Source organism: Phalaenopsis equestris, unplaced genomic scaffold (assembly GCF_001263595.1).
Source record: "Phalaenopsis equestris unplaced genomic scaffold, ASM126359v1 Scaffold000095, whole genome shotgun sequence".
Taxonomy (NCBI): Eukaryota; Viridiplantae; Streptophyta; class Magnoliopsida; order Asparagales; family Orchidaceae; genus Phalaenopsis; species Phalaenopsis equestris.
Window position 1 is genome coordinate 108,891 of NW_018164537.1, and position 21,119 is coordinate 130,009.

At 32.6% G+C, this 21,119-nt stretch overlaps 1 protein-coding gene across 1 annotated transcript in view; it reads left to right on the plus strand.

Annotated features, from left to right (window-relative positions):
• Nucleotides 1-20,589, plus strand: part of LOC110020388 (probable zinc metalloprotease EGY2, chloroplastic) — a 23,003-nt gene extending 2,414 nt beyond the window's left edge. The window contains exons 3-13 of the mRNA XM_020718475.1: nt 6,311-6,406; nt 6,797-6,889; nt 7,006-7,059; nt 7,150-7,254; nt 13,670-13,744; nt 13,922-14,027; nt 14,228-14,321; nt 18,565-18,718; nt 18,986-19,193; nt 19,576-19,736; nt 20,316-20,589. Coding sequence (XP_020574134.1) covers nt 6,311-6,406; nt 6,797-6,889; nt 7,006-7,059; nt 7,150-7,254; nt 13,670-13,744; nt 13,922-14,027; nt 14,228-14,321; nt 18,565-18,718; nt 18,986-19,193; nt 19,576-19,736; nt 20,316-20,567 — 1,398 coding nt within the window. The 3' untranslated portion in view covers nt 20,568-20,589. The remainder of the gene's footprint in view (nt 1-6,310; nt 6,407-6,796; nt 6,890-7,005; nt 7,060-7,149; nt 7,255-13,669; nt 13,745-13,921; nt 14,028-14,227; nt 14,322-18,564; nt 18,719-18,985; nt 19,194-19,575; nt 19,737-20,315) is intronic.
• Nucleotides 20,590-21,119: the final 530 nt, after the last annotated feature.

Below are 21,119 nucleotides of genomic sequence, written 5' to 3' on the forward strand. Positions count from 1 at the left end.
TGTAAGCCTGTAACTGGAAATAACTCAACATGGTATACACATGTTTCATTGTTGTTTAACTGCTGTTTATTTGGAAGGTTTATTGAGGTATGGCTGTAACTTTGGAGAAGGCTGTTTATTCAGGTAACTGCTGTTGTAACTTTGGTATTTTTCTGAAGTTACGGCTGTAACTTTGGAGAAGGTTGTAACTGGAAATAACTCAATATGGTTTTGGAATGTTTCATTGTTGTTTAACTGCTGTTTATTTGGAAGGTTTATCAAGGCATGACTGTAATTTTGGAGAAGGCTGTTTATTCAATTAACTACTATATGAAATTAACCTACCGTTCCATAGTCTATAATGCTCCTATCACCCTTCATGAATAGTTGAAATTTTCAAAGTCTCGAGTCTTAATTTGGGACATAATTTTCCTTTCTTTAGGATTCAAATAATATCTCCAAATACAACTATTTATATGTTTTTATTTTCTACTTTTGGAAGACTTTTGATTATTGTTGTTGTGTTTGGAGATATTATTCTCCGTTTTATGCTCTCTGGAGTGCCGCATCATTTTCTTTTTTAAAGTGGTGTATCTGTATCTTGCTCAGGAGGAGGAGGTAGATTCTCCTTGCCACTTGTAATTTGTTGTCATCGTTTGACTACTGTTTTCAGTCCGGACAGCTACAAAATGCGCCAAATCTACCATCCAACACTAGATTTCGTCTCATATAGTGCTCTAAACTTAGTCAACCTCCTCTAGTGTCACATCCTTGCTATTTAGCAACCGCCTCCTTGCTACATCCGCTTCCCAAACACCCTTTAAAAGCTCTAGAATGATGTCATATGGTATCAAAGCATGATAAAACCTAAATTTTAAGGATTTATTTATTTTTGCCCCAAACTCATAATTCCAAATAAAAACCTTAATCTAATATCAATATACATGTGTGTGTTTGTAAGCCTGGATTTTGTAGTAAAGGTTGATTTATCAGATTTTAAAGGCTGCAAGGATCTGTAGGAGTTTATTAAGTGGCTCCAGACAGTGGAACACATTTTTAAGTGCAAAAATTTTCCTCAGGATAAAAAAGTTCAATTTACAACCATCAAGTTTAAGAATGCTTCATTGTGGTAAACAAATTTGAAGTGCATATACCAGTATGAGGGAAAAGTAAAATTACTACCTGGTCCAAAATGAAAAAAGAGAGGTAGCTCAAAGATTCATCCCGCATTACTGATAAAATATATTCATAAACCTGTACCATCTACGCCAGTGAGATTTTTTCTGTGGAGGAGTTCATAACTAAAATTGATTAACTCATATTGAAATATATTGGTAGAAAAAGAGGAGCACACATTAGCAATGTATTTCATAGGGTTGAAATCGTTTATTAGTAATATGGTGCAACTGCAGCTAGGGCTGTAACTATTCGATTTCGAGTCTAGCCGGGGCTGGTGCAAATCAACTCGAATAGATTTAGCGCGACTCGAAATCGGCTCATGGCTTGTTATATTCGATTTTAAGTCGAGCCGACTCAAAATTGAATTTATCTCAATCCGGCTCAAAATCGAAACATGTTGGCACCAATTGAGTTATTTGGATCAGTTTCAGTTAGGAATCAACTTGACCTAGCTCAAAATTAAAACTAACTGGCTCAAATTGAGTTATTTGGATACATTCCAGCTCGAAATTGGCTCAAAATTGATTCGTGACTCGTTATATTCAATTTTACTTTGCATTAGTTCGAGCCTATCCATGTATGGCTCAAAATCGACTTGATAAAAATTTGATCCAAAGCTTTGACTCAACTCAACTCGTTTAATTTGATTCGATCTTGATCCGAGCTAAAATTCAAATCGATTTTCGAGCGATTAACTATCTTCGAGCTAAATTCACAGCCCTAGCTGCAATTGTATTGATCCCTACTCCATGTACATATCCTAGCTTTGAATGCGGAGAAAGAACAACATCTGCTACATCTTATAGACATAGTCCAATCCCAAAATAAATAATAAAATTACACCTAGTAGAGCACTGAAGCCGACCCGCTTGAGGGGAAATCCATATAAAGTGTAGAATAGTGGAGACCATCAGTACTCCAAAATTTGCCCCATTCAAGAAATGTTTTAACTGTTATGGTTTTGGGCACATTGTGCTTGATTGTCCAAATAGGAGGGTGATTTTTCCACTATATAGGGAGCAGTTTAAGAAATTAATAGTGACAGAGGAGAGAATGCAGACATTAGAGAGGACTATTAGTTTTCAACTGACAAAAGAGAGATGCTAGTGATTCAAATTGAGCTCATGAGAGAGACTCCAATAGGACTAGCATTGATTGTCTAGAAGATAGTGGTCCGAGGAGCCAATACTAGAAAAGAGGTAGCCCTTGTCGAGGGAGTTGTCAGATCTCTTGATTGATAGTTTTTCTCTTCATGCAATGCCACTTACAGTGGTCCGGTATGTCATAGATTTCATTCCAGGTTTGTTCCTCCAGACGACTTATTTATCAGATGAGCCCATCCAAATACGAGGAGTGAGAGAAGCAGGTTATATATTAACACTTAATTCATGAGAAAACTTGTGTATGTGCAGTTTCATCTTCGTTTATACCAAAAAGGATAGTTATTTATTTTAATTTTATTAGGATAATCTTTGAAATGACTTGTTTTAGAGTTGTCCGGAAGTGACGTGAGCATAGGTTTTGTAGTGGAGTTTGTTTAGACATAACATGACAATGATTGCTTTGATGGTGATGTATCGATTTCAAAAATTTCTATTGAAGAAGGCGAAGCCACCCCCTACCCAAGGAGAATGACTCTTGATGCTTGTATGGGTCTAAGACGCGAACACGAGCGAATGAAGGGGACACGGGAACATAAGCAAAATCACGCTTGGTGTGAAGAGGGAGCAGGATTTAATCCCGCGATTGTAGCATGCCATGATTGTCTAGATTCTGTGATTGCTAGAATCAACTCGAGCAGTCTAACTGAACCGAGAGTACTTTCAACGAGTTTTCTTTCTCTTTGCTGTCACTTGTTCAACGGACCCTTGTTTCCCTTTTCTTTATTATTAATTAGGGTTATTTTATAATGGGAACTATTTATAGGTTATTTTCTAATTCGGGAAGCTTTTTTATTATTGTTATTTTGCTTGGTGATATTATTATCTATTTTATACTCTCTGGAGTGCTGTTAGTGCTATTCAATTTTTCTTTTGCAATCGATGTATCTGTATCTTATTCATGAACAGATGGTGCATTGTCCTCCCACACTTACATTGTCATGTCATTGTTCAACTACTGTTTTTCTCATCACAATCAATGCACATTGGTGCAATGAGCCACCTCTTTGTTGGCACCTCTCATTATTATGGTGACTACTGCCATTGTAGTGATAGGGCCTAACTTATTGATGTATGTCTTATGATTTTACACTTATTAAAAGCTTAAATCTTGTGTGAAAAAAATTATTACATTAATCATTAGTTTTATATTTATTTTTTCGATTTTGTCGCACTTTTAATAATTTATTTTAGTTTTATTTTTATAAACATGTTTGTGATGATTTGACATAAGAGAACGAGTTGTTTTTTTTATTGTTCTGATTTTTTATTTGGTTTGTGATTGATTCACTATTGATTTGGCGATGGATTATATGCCGTGAGATTCGTAGTCTTATTATGACTAGATCTTTAGTTTCTATGGATCTTTGAAGCTCATGGGTCGAGCAAATTATCCAATGCTGGTTTGCTCCTATTAGTGTTATTGTGGTTGGATACTGATTTTGTTTGTTTAACTATCTGGTTCCTGATTGCAATAAGTATGACATTGTGCCTGTCTTGATATTTGGAGTCATTGATTTTTTCTTTTTTTTTTTGTTTGGGTGGGGGAACTAAGAAATGCATAGGATTTTAGGATACCTATTTATAGTCTTATCCACGTGAACTACCTATTGCCTTTGAATTGTGATCGTTCCTTTGACATTATTGACATTGTATGAAAATTTGAAAATTATAATGCAATGAGCCATGTAATGAACTTCAACATTTGGCTTACTAAAATTTAATTTTCTTTCAATCTTTTGTGTACTTAACCAATTCCAATTTCTTTCTATCTTTTGTGTCTCATTAGATATTGAGTTCTTTGAGTGTGGTGAAGGTGTGTACCAATTTTCCATTGAGATAATCTCCTTGTGTTGGTGTAAGGTCTATATATTTTTGTTTGTTTGTTAATATTTTATTTTGTTCTCTCTCTTTTAGATAATCCGATATTGGGTTTGAAAACATGATTGATTTTAGTTAAATTGGCTACAATTGATTTCCCAATTGCGGCGTGAATTTCATTCCAAATGTGGGTTTTGGTGCCTTGAAATTTATTGTTTTTTGGACAACCATTAAATTATCATTTGTCACATGGTTCTCATTTTTTCAAGCTTATATAAAAAGAAGAGGTATTTTTAACTGATTATTTTTATAGTTGTGAATTAGCTTCATGTATTGTATCATTTAGCTGAATTAGAATCTATAGACTATAAGATGCCGTACATCACCTAGAGGGTCTAGCTCCAATATTTTTTAATTGTTTTTTCCTTTGTCAAGAAACTATTCAGGCAACCTTCCTTCACTATTTAACTAATATTATGCTTGACATGTGTACATTTTTTGGTGTTGTTTTCATGGTCCTGCTAATAGAGGAAGTACTCACCATCCCTTTCACTAGTGGAACCCAAGAGCTTCAACGGCCATTTGAAGTATTTGTGCTTTCTTGTGGCAGTCAAAACTTTAGGCAAGCTCTGGTTCAAAGCATTTTCGTTATGCTCATTAGGTGTGCAAAGAGGATTTGGGATTACTAAAAACTTAACACTCATGGTGGAAGCTGCACGGAACATTTTTGATAGTTTATGTTAGGGTACTCTTGTGATCCCTCAAAATGGATGATGCAGAATAGGGTCTCTTGTCGAGCAAGTGAATTAATCAAGCAATTAAAAAAAAGAGGGTTAGTCGTGGAATTTATGAACTCTTAGTCCTTTGATAGGTGCTACTTTGGTGACAAGGCATTCCAATTCATGAATTTCTAACATTTCACCTTTGTGGTGCATAACAGAGGTTCTCAAGGATTACACTTCACTTGGAGGTATCTGAGGAGTGTCTGACAACTCTTCTTAAGCTTTTGAGAGCTCGATCGTTGAGCGATCTGCATCTTAAAAATATTTATTGATCACTTTCTTTCACTTGGAAGCTCGAAGAACCAAAGCAGCGTTGTGTCTTTTAGTGTGGCTCGAAGAACCAAAGCAGCGTTGTGTCTTTTAGTGCAGTTAGCAGCATGTTGCACATGATATCATCTGATATCACATGTTGTGCATTCATGGCTTTGAAGCTAGTGAAGTGCTCTACCAAATCAATTGTTTTTGACACAAGTTTAATCGTGAAACCCTTGAATTGCGGTTCCTTCATGATTGAGGCACAAAGAGCGGTGTTGATGCCACTGCTCTTGCAGGCTTTGATCAACCTTGGTTCTCCTCAGGGTGTCAAGGCATCATCTTCCAGACCCAGTGTTCTCGAGCTCTTAGGTGACCTCCTCCCTCGCCCAACAACATTATTGGGTTTGTTGGTGGGGTGTGTTGAAGGAAAAATCTAACTGAATTAGCAAGCAAGGAGTTTTTAGGTCAAATTGACATTATCCATACCCTTTGGTGACATAGGTCACCACTCATCCTGCCATCCATCGCAGTCTTGCCAGTGCTCTTCATTTTTATTATTTTTTTTAGCCCTTATTTTTTTCCTTTAGTCAAATCTCAGTTAGAGCTCCAAACATTGACGCCGAAAGAATCCGTATATCTAAGTTACATATTCCTTTAGGTTTTCTTTGACTGAAAGGGTATTTTAAATTTCGTAGAATGAGAAGAGAACTTGAGAGGGTGAGAGAAAGATGGAGTCGGATATTGAAGGAAAGAAAAGATATGTAGCTTTGGTGATAACTAAGAATCACTATATTTGTGCTGGCGTACTTTTAGATTCACCAATGCAGATGAATGTTTCATGAAATAAATCAAATAAATTTATGACAATCTGCCTAACCGGTTGAATGCTTCACTTAGTCCGTGTTATAGTTAACTCTTGTCCTTCATTGCAATCTCTATATTTATTTTATTGAAGCATTTTCTTAAATCTCTAACTTTCTGTTTCTTTTTTTCATTATTTGTTTTAAATTAAAATTCATGCATTATTTATTATGTACAGCTTGTAGCCATTTGTTCTACTTATTATTCACAGCCAATGTTGGATAAGATTTCTGGACATTTGGGCTTTGATTGACTGATATTAACTGCTTACAGGAAAGAGAATTGTCTGAGGATGGAACATCTCCATCTGCGGTTGATGGCCAAGAACAAAACAGTGGGGATCTTAATTTTGAATCCACGGGCGACTCCGTAAATTTCTTGTCGTTTAGCTTATTGTTTTGTGATACTCTTGTTCTTGATGTACTTTCGAATCCACTTATCATTTAGATCCAAGTTTCATGACAGTTTCCCAGCCACGTTTTCTATTTTTTCAACTTTGTTCAAATCAAGTATAACTTCGGTTTTTCTTTTGGGTTGTCTTCTTTTGAGAAAAAAAACATACATTATTCTACGTATCGCTTGAAAATCACATGCCTTTTATTGTTTTTCCCAAAAGGAAAAAAAGTGTGATAAAAACTTTATATTTTCAAAGGGAAAAAAATTGTGATAAAAACTTTATATTTTAACGTGTCCTTCAGAATTAGTAATTCATTGTTCTTTTTTCTTTTTTTTTGTAAGGTATTCATCTCCTTTTCTTAGGAAAAACATGAGCCGGATTCGATGGCGTTGCTGGATTTCAAGGACTCAATTAATAACATTGGTGGGAACTTTGCTGGTGAAGTTGACATCCAGGTAGTCTTAAATCTCAATACGTGATCATGATTTTTAGCTGTGCCAAACTACATCTCTTAAAGTAGTAGATGTGTGCACTTTTTTAGTTGAAATAATGTTGATTGAATATTTTATAGGATAAGGATGATGACATGGATGTTGCTAGTGGTTCTCCTTTACCTGGAATGAAGGTGAATGCTGCTATGTTCTCATGCAGGAACTGATACAATTAGATTCTCTTTTTGTGTAGGTCATCTGATTTACTTTGGTAACTGTTGCAGAATATTAGAGAATCCATTCGTATTTCCAAAGCCACGATTGATATTTTGAAAGATCAAGTTTTTGGTTTTGACACTTTTTTTGTGACAAACCAAGAACCTTATGAGGTATGAAAATTTCTCAGTCAGAGCATCAACAAGATCTGTATATCACATATTACTACTTCATGTTTTCTAGTGAAAACTCAAAGTCTTCCCATATAATTGAACCAAAATTCTTATTAAGCCATTAAAAAATGTATTACACCAGCTAGGTCTTGCACAACTAAGAAAGTTAAAAAAAAAATTGTGTAGTGACAGCTAAAGTTGCAAAGGTTCTGGGGTATACCGTGTGCCGGGTTTGATAGTTGAAAATACATAGGGATGGTTTAAGCTTTTGGGCGGTTAGGGGAATTGGAACAGAACAAATGCCAGAGGACTACGAAGGAATGAAGCTAGGCGAAAGCTAATGTAATTTGAGATTATCAAATTGGATAATTAAATGATAATAATTTGGACAATGCTTGGTGAATGCATTTCAGGTTGAATTAGGATATTAAATTATTTTACGGTACCAGTGATTTTTTCCATTCTATTTTATATGCAGTTATATTATTTTTAGCTATAAAAAAAGACTGACTAAAAAATCAAATTGTTTGTTTGGCTTTGACTTGAGTTAAAATGATTAAAGGTCAAATAATATGAATAAGTTTAGTTAAAATTAAAATTTAATTTAATATATAATGTTGAAAATTAATTAAAGTAGTATTTCAAAATTTAAATTGCATCATCTCTCATATTTGTATTTAATAATATATTCATCATGGGATAGTTAATTTGAATTTAAATTCAAAACTTTGCTACATTGGCAATTATTTATGGCGTTAAGTATCACCTTATATTCCATGATTTAGTAGTTTTGATGAAATTGAGATATTCGTAGGACCGTCCGTCTACTTCCGAAAATTTGTAAAAAGCCTTCATAATTTCAAGGAAAGTTAAAAGAAAGAGTGCTAGAAAAGTATTGGGAGTACTTGAAAAATGCAAAAATCAATAAATTGAGAAAATAATTTTAAAAAAAGATCAAATAAAAATGAAAATATTTCAATGCCTCCCAAACATACCCCAATTTACGCACTTTAACACATGAAAAATACCAAATAAAAATAATATGCCCAAAAATATCATTAAACATGTGTATAAATACTAAGAAAATTTTTAAACACTTTAGTGTGATCATACATAACACAGATAGAGTCGTCAATTCCCATGACTTGGTAGTTATCCAATGAAATAATATTGCAGGCCTTCACCATGATCTTAATTTTGCATTCCCTACAACGACCACTCCTAGTCATTGTAAGGCAAAATAATGATGGGTACCGATTAGTTTATTAAATCTTAAACCAAAATTATACATCAAAATATAAGTTAGTTAATTTAATTCATGTTTCACATTCTAGCTTAAACTAGTCTTTATCTCTACTTGAGATAACATCCAGAGTAATATCTAGTGACCTTAAAAGCTCAATATGATAAGCAATTATAAAACCTAATTCAAATATTCATGGAATGTATGTTAATCATTATATCGATATGAAAAATTAATATAAACATAAACTAGCTTTGGACATTACTTGTGATAATTATAACATCGTCTTTCTTGAATAACAAATAGCATGATAATATGTTAGAATTGCTGAAGGAAATTTAAAAGAGACATTCAATGTACAATCATAATATACACTACATTAGTCAAGTTTATAGATATTAACATAAACGGCTATTCATTTCATTATGTTCATTTGCTTATTCATTTATTTTTTAATGAAATATTTTATTTTATTCAACGACTATACAATTCATCGACTTATATGTTTATTAATGGTCATAAATAGTAAACTATGTTAGACCCACATCACATATAATAGGGTTGGAAGCCCATCCTAAAGACTACAAAATGAGGACCTCTTTTATCTTCATAAGAGCTCGTTTTTTTGTCACCCTAATTGTTTATGTCATTATAAACATGTCAATATAAGAATTTTTTCGCATGCACGCACGCACATACGTAGATACGCACATACACATGTACCACAATTGATGAGAAGAAATGCCAAGATTGAATGAACCGAAAAATGGGAACACATTTTTCAAGAATTAAAAAAATATCTGACAATTGCACTTGTGTTAGCTATCTCATCAGGATTAGAAGGATTCTAGATTTCTAGTGATGCATTTTCAAGAGGACTGAGATGTGTTTTGATGTAGAATTGAATAATAATTGCATATGCATCTAGATAGTTGAAATCTCAGGAAAGGAACTATCTGATACTCAATCAAATGGGTAGGCATTATTTTTTCTCCTAAGATCCAGAGATACTATTTTATGAATTGAAGGATGACATTCTTAGTGATCATCAGAGCTTGAAATGCATCTTCTTACAAAAAAGATCAAATTGAAGTTAGAGAAGATTGCTTGAGCTTATGAAAGGCTGTGATCTTGATATATGTATTGTCCTAGCAGAGCGAACGTGATAGTCGATATTTTAAATCGCAAGTCCACAAATAGTGCAAAATAAATTGTTACTCAAATGCTATAATTAATTAAAGAGAGGAATGCTTTTTAGTTTAAGATCAAAGGATCTGATAATAGTGGGTATTTGCGTTTGATGATATTGCAGTCAACGGTAACAAGAAAAAATTAAAGATCACAAAAGGTTAACAATTAATATTAGATATTGGTTAATCAAATGCAATAAAAAGGCAATATATTGTTGTAGATGAAAATGGTGTTATAAAAAATAAGTTACAATTGTGGATTCCTAATAATTCAAAATTGAGATAAGAAATTTTCCAGGAAGTTCATCATTCAAGTTACACCATTCACCCAGGCAAGACTGAATTATACAAAGATTTAAGATTGATGTTCTGGTAGTCAGATATAGAATAAGATGTTGCCAAGTATGAATTAAAGTGTAAAGCATATCAAAAAGGAAAGGTCGAGTTTTAGAGATTAGTGAATTATTATGTCCTTGTCTATACTGGAATGAAAAAGAAAAATATTTACAATTAATATTATTAAAGGATTTATGCAGGAACACGATAGCATTTTGGTGATCGTTGACAATTTAGCTAAATCAGCTCACTTCTCGTCAATTAAGTAAACTAAGTTAGTTGATAAATTGGCCGTATTATATATTAAAAAAATTATCATATTGCATATTATTTTAAAGGTGATTATTTCAGACAAGCTGAAGATTTACTTCTAGTTTATGGATATGCAGTTACATGTTATTGCATTATTTCATCCACAAACTGATGTACAATAAAAAATAGTTCATATATCAGAAGATTTATGAAGTTTATATGTTTTAGTTTTTTGGAAGCAGCTGAGAGGACTACATTCCAATGATCGAGTTGTTATACAATAAGAACTATCAATCTAGTATCAAAATAACTTTAAGCTGGGTTGAAGTAGGAGAAAGACAATTGTTGAGTTCAGAATTAATCGATAAATCTACATAAAATTAGATTAATCAAAGATAAGATAAGGCTATAGAGAACCATATTAATCAATGATAAATTGAAAGCTTCTCAAAATCATCAACAAAATATTATGATCGAAGTTATAAAATTGTAGAGTTCGAGTTTGGTGATTTTGCATTTTGGAGACTGATGGAGGATAGTGTATATTTGTCCAGAGAAATAAGTTAAGTTCTCATATTCATATGACCATTTGAAATTATTGAGATTGACAAAGTGGCTTACATGTTAACTCTACCTATGGATATGTTAGAGATCCATAATATTTTTCATATTTCAATGATAAGAAATTAAGTTACTAAAATTGACGAAAGGATCCCATGTGAATAAATTGAAGTGCATTGAGATTTGTCTTACACTAGGAACTTGAAATAATTCTAAAATTTGATGTCAAGAAATTGAGGAATAACTAAATTCCATTTATTAAAATAAAGTGGAAACACAAGTTAGCTAAAGAGGCAACTTGGGGAAATGAATAAGAAATTAGATAATTTTTTCTGCTTGTTTGAATGGCTATTCATAAATTTTAATGATGAAATTTTAATAAGGGTAAAATGCCCAAAAAAGTAACTTAAGGCTTAATTTAAAACATAAAAATAATTTTTATATATATATATATATATATATATATATCTTTACATACATACATACATACATACATAGATATATTGTATGTGTGTGTGTGTGTATCAAATTTGAAGTATGTTTATGCTAAACTGATTATTAATTTAAAAAGAACATCATGATTTTATAGGCTGCTAATACTTAAGAGATAAGTTAAGTGAGCCTAAGGGAGTCTTATCATGAGGTTAGCTTGGTAATTAAGGTGAGATATACAAATTTGCTAGAATAAGGAACAATTTTTATGGGATTAATGTTTGCTAGTATTTATAGGTAAATTTATTTGTTATGCATTTGCATTTTTAGCTTATTGCATACTATGCATATTTAATATCATTGATAAATTAAATTCAAGAGGAGAAAAGATAACAACAACAACAAGCTTTTACACCACTAAATGGGGTCGACTACGTGAATACTTTTTCTCCATTTTGTCTTGTTGAGTGTTATATTTTCATTTAATTCTAATAAATTAAGATTATTTTTTATACAACATTCCCAACACTTTTTTAGATCTACTTCTTCCTTTCTTAACATAAGTTGAATCTAAAACATCCACTTTCCTAACCGGATCATCAGATGGTCGACGGTTAATGTGATCAAATTATTTAAGATTACTCTCTCTAATCTTTCCTCCAACTGGAGCTGCACTAACTCTTTCACATATAGATTCGTTTCGCATTTTATCTCTAATTGTCAAGCCACTCATCCAACTAAGCATTCTCATCTCCGCAACACTTAACTTTGTTACATGCTTCTCTTTTAAAGGCCAACATTCTACGCCATTAAGCATTATAGGTCTCAACACCATCTTATAAAATTATCCTTTAAGTATAAGCGATACTTTTCTATTACACAATATGCCTGATGAATTCCTCCACTTCAACCAACCAACCTGAAATCTACTAATAAAGTAAAATTCATGCAAACAATTATTTGTTACTTACAACTTTACAACATATTTATAGAGATGAAATATATTTGCAAATATTGATAATTATTTGTCACATTATATTTCTTGTGCATGTTAGCAGTGATTGTTGCAAACATATTCAAGTTAAATAATAAATGCATATAACTATAATTATAATAGATAAAATTAATTTATGGAATATCATGTTTGTTATGATAAATAGACAAGTATAGTGTTGACCTAAACATATTTAGATGAGATGAGCCTTGGAAAAAGAATTGCTTGAATTCTTGACTCTTAGTATTAAGGTTGAAGCATATTAATTGATATTAAGGGCTCAATGATACGTTGGGATGACCGACCTTTATCAGTTGTTATTACGGCCAATGATCGGGATGTCAACCCAAAAAATGAAATATGTTAAGGGCTATGTGAATATTGTAATATTCTTAAGATAAAGAGAATTAAAAATAAGAATGAAAATTGCATGTAAATAAATGCACATATGATATTGCATAATATAACAAATAAATGAATTGTATGTAGTAATTTTATTTTTTCTAACCACTGTTTCATACACCTTTTAATTATGTTTTATGCACTTTTAAATATTATTTATTGTTTATTTATTATTATTATTTTTATTACTCATATTGCTCACCAACCAACATGCAAGTTACTCTTTTTTTTTTGTATTTGAATCTTATTTTAGCGTTGTTTATTTCATTGAGTGGTTTTCAGGGAGGGATAAGGAGTAGGTGGACCGTTATTTAAGTGATGTGTCCTTCTATATAGCTTTTGAACGTACAATATTAGAGGATTATAGTAGAATTTTGAGGGATATATTACTTAATATTTAAAGTATTTTTTTATAAACTTTATATTTTATTTAAGAATTGTTAATGTTCGCTTTCTTGTTTTCATTTGATATCAATGAATATTTGATGAATTGAAACGTAAGAGTTTGTTTGTGATGATTTGGTGAGACCAATTCTCCATCCGCTTGATCCTAATGAGTACTTGTCGGGATGAGTGTTTGTAAAAATCGAGTCTTATTGAGCCATTCTTCCCTGTGACAACCTCAATAAGGTTTGATCAGGCTCATTGCACTTACCATCCATGGTCACATAACACCTAAATGATCACGAACTATTATACTAATCTTTCATGGTTGCAAACTTTTTTTTTGTAAGCTAAAATTCCTCCAATTTGCTCTTGAAATTTTCAACTTAGATCTTCCTCACTTTTGTTATTGCATTTGTGGAAACAAAGATTTTCCAAGGTGTTCCTTTTTATGATAAGTTGATATAAAAATTTCCATGGTCGATTTAATCAAACCTTTTTGCCAGTTAAACACACAATTACGAAAGAAAAATGTGCTTCAAGCTCATGCTTAGGAGTTCCTGACATTGTATTGCTTCTAATGTTTACTCTAAGCTCCTTGCATGCCATTTTACTTAGCAGGGCGGAGTTTTGTTTCGAGGCAATCTAAGAGGACAGGCTGCTAAAAGTTATGAGAAGATAACAAAGAGAATGCAGGTGATATGCTCTATGTTCTTTTTCTAAATTAATTTTATGAACTTTTTCGAAGGGAGATGTTCACGTCTCTTTGGAGAAGTTATGCTTGAGCCCTAACCTCCCCATCTTTTTTTTCATTGTTAATATTCTTTTTTAACTAGTATATCCATTGTGTTTAATGCCATTTTGTAATCACAGGATAGATTTGAGGATCAATATAAGTTTTTCCTTCTTATTGATCCGGAGGATGATAAACCAGTTGCAGTTGTGGCACCTAAACAAGCTTTCCAAACTGAGGCAACTGGTAATGTGAATTTACACTTAGCTACCTCTCTCCTGATTATATTATCAGCATTCATGTTCTGTCCTATTATTTTTTGTTGCAAGCTGCAATTAGCAGATTGCGAGTACTCTCTTTTTTCCTCCTGAATAGAATTGGTATTGTCATAGATTTTACTTTAGATTCTACTCACTTTTCTTTAAATGCTTGTATGTCATTTGCAGCTGTCCCTGAATGGTTTGCTGCCAGTGCTTTTGGATTGGTCACTATTTTTACGTTACTTCTCCGAAATGTACCTGCACTACAGTCAAATTTGTTGTAAGGAGTTTCTCCACGCATCTTTTATTTCTGGAGAGATGAAATTACGCATTTCTTCTTTTTTAGTTTTCCTGCTTTAGGTTGGGGTAGGGTGGTATATGGGGGTGATTGTCATATCATAAAGGGAACTGGAGGTGAATATTTGTCCCATGCTTCTGTAATATTAGTCAAAAAAGCTCTCACTTTTTCATTTTAACATTGATTGTTTCTGCATCATTTTGTCATGACTGAGTTATTGCAGCTTTATGATAATAATTTCAAACTGTACATGATTTTCTGTTCATTTTTTGTTTTATTGATTTATGCTTTTCTGCTCTATTTTATATGCTAATGCAATGCATGAGAATTTTTTTGTTTAGTCATATTTGTCATTGGTAAGTGTTGCACTATCATAATGATGGAATAGAAGCTATACACTGAACCTGAAATCTAGAAATCACAGAATTTGAAGAAAGCATGGCATCCCGAATTGAAGCAGACACTTTGTATGACATTGTTACTTCAAACTACTGCAAAAGAAGATTCCCCTTCACACATGCCAGTGATAATCGTTAGAACTAATCAACCTTAAGGCTTGAGTTCAAAAGTTCCCTTTTTCAATGTTATATTCTTAAATGACCCCTAGGACGCATGGTCAATTATCATGGGAGATATGAACGCATAAAATCATTTCCAGGAAGCATAACCATGACTATTATATTGTATACTAGAATATTTAAGGGCTTAGGATTTAGAGTTATAAGTATTTAGAATTTAATTGTATTCTAAATATAATATAAATAGATTCAATGCATTTTGGTGTTTGCTTGGTTGTAGAATTAATTTTGGAGATTACTCTTTGCTTGGTTCATTATAAAGCAAACTCTATTATTTGTTTCTAGTGCAATGACATTATGGTTAGTGGATAGGGCCGCAAATGAACTAAGTTTTTGACAATTTACTCATGGCTCAACTCGATTAGAGCTAATTCATGACAGTTTGATTAACTAATTGAACAAGCTTAGACATTTTTTTAAATAAGCAAATAAGCTTGATTTATGTATGCATGACTAGCATTGTTTAAAGCTCATAAACAAGCTCAATTAAAGCTTGATCATGAACTATATTATTTAAATATTTTTTCTAGGCTCAACAGGTTTGATTTGATCGGAATGGTCAGTGGATATAGCTGCAAATGAACAGATCTTTCGACTAATTACTCATGGTTTAGCTTAATAACAACTCATTCATGATAGTTTGATTAACTAATTAAACAAGCTTAGCCATTTTTGTAAATAATTAGTTATTATTAAACAAACTTAAACAATTTGTTGCTTGATTTATTTATGACCATGAATAGTATTGTTTAAAGATCATAAGCAAGCACAATTAAAGCTTAATCATGAACTGTATTGTTTAAATATTTTTTTAGGCTCAACAAGTTTGATTTGATAGGCCTATTATTTTTTCAAATAAGCTTCTTGTATAAAGCTTGATTAAGGTTTATTTATTTTATCAAACAAGTTACTCTTTAGCGGGCTCAATAATCCTAATTTGAATCAAACTCGTGCCGGGCTCAATCAACCATGATCTTAAATGAAATGAGCTTTAACACAATTCTAAATACTCAAATCAAGTTCGGATTTGATTGTAATAAAGAGCTTGGCCTAGTTTAGTTCAATTGTAGTGGTTTTATTGGTTATTACATTGGACCCAAGGGGTAAGGGTTAGGTGGCTTGTGGGTCTTTGGTGGGGTTAGTCCCGTTTGCAAATATTGGCAAATCAAAGGTATTGCACAAGGCATCACAGATACATGTTATCGTTGTTGTCATGGAGGCATCGCTTATGCGAGCTCACTTTGGCATGGGGTCACAATATGGAAATGTTGCGCAAGTTTGTAATGTAGAACTGCCGCACAATGGAAGGAGAACGTGAATGCTTTATTCAACATGTAATATAATCAAATTTTATCTTGATCGAGTGAAATCTAAAGGCAACAGAAACCCTCAACAAATTGTCAAACCAAGCACCTGCAAATTAAATATCCTTGATTTTATGTTTTACTATACGCTCAAAAAACTCTAAAATAAACAACTAAGAAAAATTGTGATTCTATTAGCGTATTCCTTCTCTTCTAAGAACTATCACCAGTTGTTCTTGCGACAACCTTGGCATTCTAAGCATATCTACTTTATTTTTGATTTGAATCAAGTGATTTAACACTCTTTTTCTTCATGAACGATTACTTACAACTTTGTTGCCGAACACTTTGGCTAATTTAGTATTTGTTTAACCTAAATTATAACAAAAGCCACATATTCTTCTCCTAGCCAACCCCCTAAAGGAAGAGCAAAGGAGTTTGCTTTTGGACAACTCTAATTAGGTTTTGATGATATTTTCATGGTAATCCACTTTTATGATCCCTACCTTATGTCGTTGTCATAAAAGTTTATTCCTTAGTTGTTGCATTGTTCATGTAGGAAACCTTACGTTTCTACATATTATTTGGGAAACCTAACCATGAAAGCATGGAATACTTTTTATGTTGAGAAATTTTAGAAACCTCGTTCATAAAAAAATTAATTTTGTTTCTTAATTTTTTGCCTACGAACCTGATGTTCTCTAATGAGAACGTCGTTTGTTGAAAAAAAATTCAATTCTATAGCTTTACACTGTTGATCCTTAAAATAAATTTAAAAAAAAAGAAAAAGAAAAAGAAGTATAATTAATTAAGTTAAGTTGTTAACAACTTCCACAGTTTTTTGTTTTGGCACTGTATTCGTATTAAGGTATAACTGCTTCCGCAGCTTCAAATTTATGTGAACTTACAAATAACTTAAATGTGAAATATTTAAACTTGCAAAATGATTTGAATATGAAACATGAAAACTTGTGGGTGAACTGGAATAAAATATGAGTGGAAGAAACCAATTACAGATTTAATGAGTTGAGACTTGATTCGTAATGATACCCATCCACATACAATTCTAATTCTGCTTGTGCTAAAAGAAGATGAATACTTATTCTATCGGGATGTGCTTTGGAATATCGACGCCAACAAGATTAACTTATCGACTGATTACAACGTTCTCACTACTTTCAACATGACTGATCTGACACTATAATACGACGATCCAGAAGTTTTGACATATGAGATTGAAGCTCTCCCAATCCTGGGAGACTGTTCCTACGATCCCTGCTAAGATGTTCCTGCAATCCCTGCTACAGTATCACGAACCGCCATGGGAAATTGCGGCTTGAACTGGTCTAGGAGGGTTGATTGACCTTTCCTTTCCATGAATTTCCCTCCTATTGATAGTGGGATCCACTCCTATTTACCCTAGATCTATATGTATGTTTTCGTGTTTTAGGGCAATTTTTTTATGTGTTTTGTATCGAGACAGCTGCTGACATCTCTTCTTTCCTTCGTGGGTTGCATCCTAGGGTTCTAGGTGGGGCTTCAACTGTGTCTTGGCCTTCGGATGGTGTGTGTCCACCCAAACAACCTCATTCCTGTTGTGCTAGTGCTCCCAACTTGCTGCAGCCGCCCATGGCAACCGGGGAACATTGCCTTCTTGTTGTTCCGCCTGCCACCACTCAGAACAGCAGCCATATATGTTTTCTCTGCATTTTTTCACCTCCCTTGCTGCTACTAGTATTCCTTTGTTGCCACCACACCCGCTTGCCATTCTGATCCACCCAGCCAACCTCCACCACCCTTAGGATACACTTTAATGGTGTTTGCTTGTGTCTGTTGTTGTATTTCCCTTTTAAGTGTGTTTAGTTGTAATCACCTATTTGCTTTCAGTAATAACATTTGCTTTCCTAATGTTGTTTTGAGTTAAGTACAGTATTAATAATCTTTTGTATTAGTAAGCTCTTTTTTTTTTTCATTTCAGTAGTTAATTGTGTCAAAGTTGATTTCTGAATTTTGCTATATAAAGTATAGTAGTAGGGTGGATTATGATGAATGTTTTGAAGTTATGACATTGAACTATTAGAGGAAACTATTTGCTTTTGTTACTTTTAGCATGAAAATGGAATTTCATGACAACTTGCATAAATCGGTTTGTTATTAGATTCGAGTGCTTCAACCCTTCAAATTCTTTTTGTTTGTTTCATAGAAATATGTTGACTCACCATGCCAAATCCTTCAAATAACTTTTTTGCTAGACGCATCACTTCTTAGATAATTTTTCCTAAACCTCTTTTTTGGAGAGCACAATCAGAAATCGCCGGTTACTAATATTATACTATTCCTTAGGTCAATCTTTAACAATCTTGACTTGTTGAAAGACGGCCTTCCTGGAGCTATTGTTACTGCTCTTATTTTAGGCTCCCATGAAGCTGGTCATATTTTGTTGGCAAGAGATGTTGGAGTCAAGCTTGGTATACCATTTTTTATCCCTAGCTGGCAGGTAAGTTTATTCCCATGCACTTCAGTTTATCATATAATGACTTTTTATATATATATATATATACTCATTTTCATACATAGGTTTAAAGCACCAGAGCGCTATGAATATAAAGATGAAAGTTTAAGTGTGAGATATGCAAATAAATAATACTTGTGCGCTACGCATGTAAATTTCCATTTTTTTTACTCCAAAAAATTAGTTTATGTGACTTGTTTTTCTATTGTGCTCTTTTGCCCTCTGATTGAAAGGTAAATCAATTTGCTGCAGATAGGGTCCTTTGGGGCAATCACAAGGATTCTTAGTATTGTGGCCAACCGCGTGGATCTACTCAAGCTGGCCGCCGCTGGACCATTGGCTGGATTTTTATTGGGGCTTGTGTTTTTTCTATTGGGTTTGATCTTGCCTCCTGCTGATGGCATTGGGATCATTGTTGATCCTGCTGTTTTTCACGAGTCATTTCTCGCTGGAGGTATTGGTGAGTATATGATTTCTAAGTCCTCAATCAATCTTATGTTTACAAAGATATTTTTGTTCGAAGCTGTCCTTTGGCTCACAGGCCTTTTCTTTTCTTCATTTTTGATTCATTTACAAGCGCAATTTTTTGTGTGCAAACAATTCATAATTCATATATTAACTACCTAATGTCCAATTTAACTCAAAACTACCTATTACAATTATTTAACCTCTAACCTACATAATTTTTTGAAAATTTCTAACAAATATAAGAGTTCATCTTCTTCTTCACATCAAATATTTTTGCAATATTTTTTTCTTATAATTTTGCATAAATAAGCCATTTTCCATTTCCTATAAATATGGCACATCGCTGTCTGTTGGATAACTATTCATGCTTGCAGCAAAGCTTGTTCTTGGAGATGCTCTGAGAGAGGGAACTCCTATATCGGTGAACCCACTTGTTCTGTGGTCTTGGGCTGGCCTTCTCATTAATGGTATAAACATGATTCCTACAGGAGAACTTGATGGTGGTCGTATATCATTTGCTCTCTGGGGAAGAAAGGTAATTTACTTTGTGCATATTATCACATCTTGGATCTAAGAACTTGTTTACAGATTTAGTAATTTTCCGAATTATATTTGGCACGATAGTTAGGTCGAATTATAGTAAACTTTTATAGGAAGATTTACAAGTATTGCCGCTCAATTCTTATGTATTTACATATCTAACACCTAAAGTTCAATTTTTACATTACCTATGCATAAATGTGTATTTCACTTTGTAAAAGTTAAAACAGTGGTATTTTTTATGTAATATGAAATATTTGGGTGATATAAATGTAAAAAAACAATGTATGAAGCCCCATTTTTATAATCTTGTGAATAACACCTTGTACTTTTACTTTTACCTGGCTCGATAAAAACTTGATTAATGTTTATATACACATTTGTTTGTATCTATATAAGTGCATAAATATATGTATAACTTTCAAGTAGACATGTTGATGAAATGCTGTGTGTTTAACTTAGTAAGTTAACAAGTAGAACAGAAGCAAAACTTTCAGCTCGCTTGTTTAACGAACTAAAAGCCGAACGACACTTGAGCTAACTTGAGTTTCTCGTATTTTAACAACTATTGTAGGTTGGTGCTCGATTAAGTGGTGTCACTCTTGCACTGCTCGGAGTATCTTCGCTATTTAGTGACGTGGCATTTTATTGGGCAGTTCTAGTATTTTTCTTGCAAAGAGGTCCAATTGCTCCTCTTCATGAGGAAATCACAGAACCGGAGGGAAAATATGTTGGAATTGGTGTTGCAGTTTTAGTACTGGGACTTCTGATATGTTTGCCTTATCCCTTTACTTTTGTCACTGATGGAACAAATTTTGACTTTTGAATCTTGAATTATTTATGTTAATAAAGCATACATATTTTCAATTTATTTATATATCTTATATTATGTTCTACTATAATACTATATTATGTTTAATGAAAAATTGCCAAGTCTTTATGGAACAACTTTATAATCTCATGTGTATGGATTGCTCTGCATTCATTTTTCTATTTGCTTGTTCCTCAAATCTTTTTTTACTCCACAAATTTATTTATGTTCATGTAATAACTCTTATTGCTCATAAATTAACTTATTTAATATTCTTTAGTAAATTCAATGATAATATATATTACTTAAAATAAAATTTAATTATCTAAAAGTTATTTAATAGTAATATTTAAGACTTTAGTTAATCCTTATTTTTTATTTCAATTAAATTTCTTCTTAATATTTATTTTTATTTATACTTATAAAATAAATTGTTCTTAATTCATATAAACATTAAATATTTATTCAAATAATTTACTTATCTATTAAATTATTAAAGTATTTCTTCAAGTAATACAAATAAATCAAATATCACTAATTCAGGATACACTCAACTTGACATCTAAG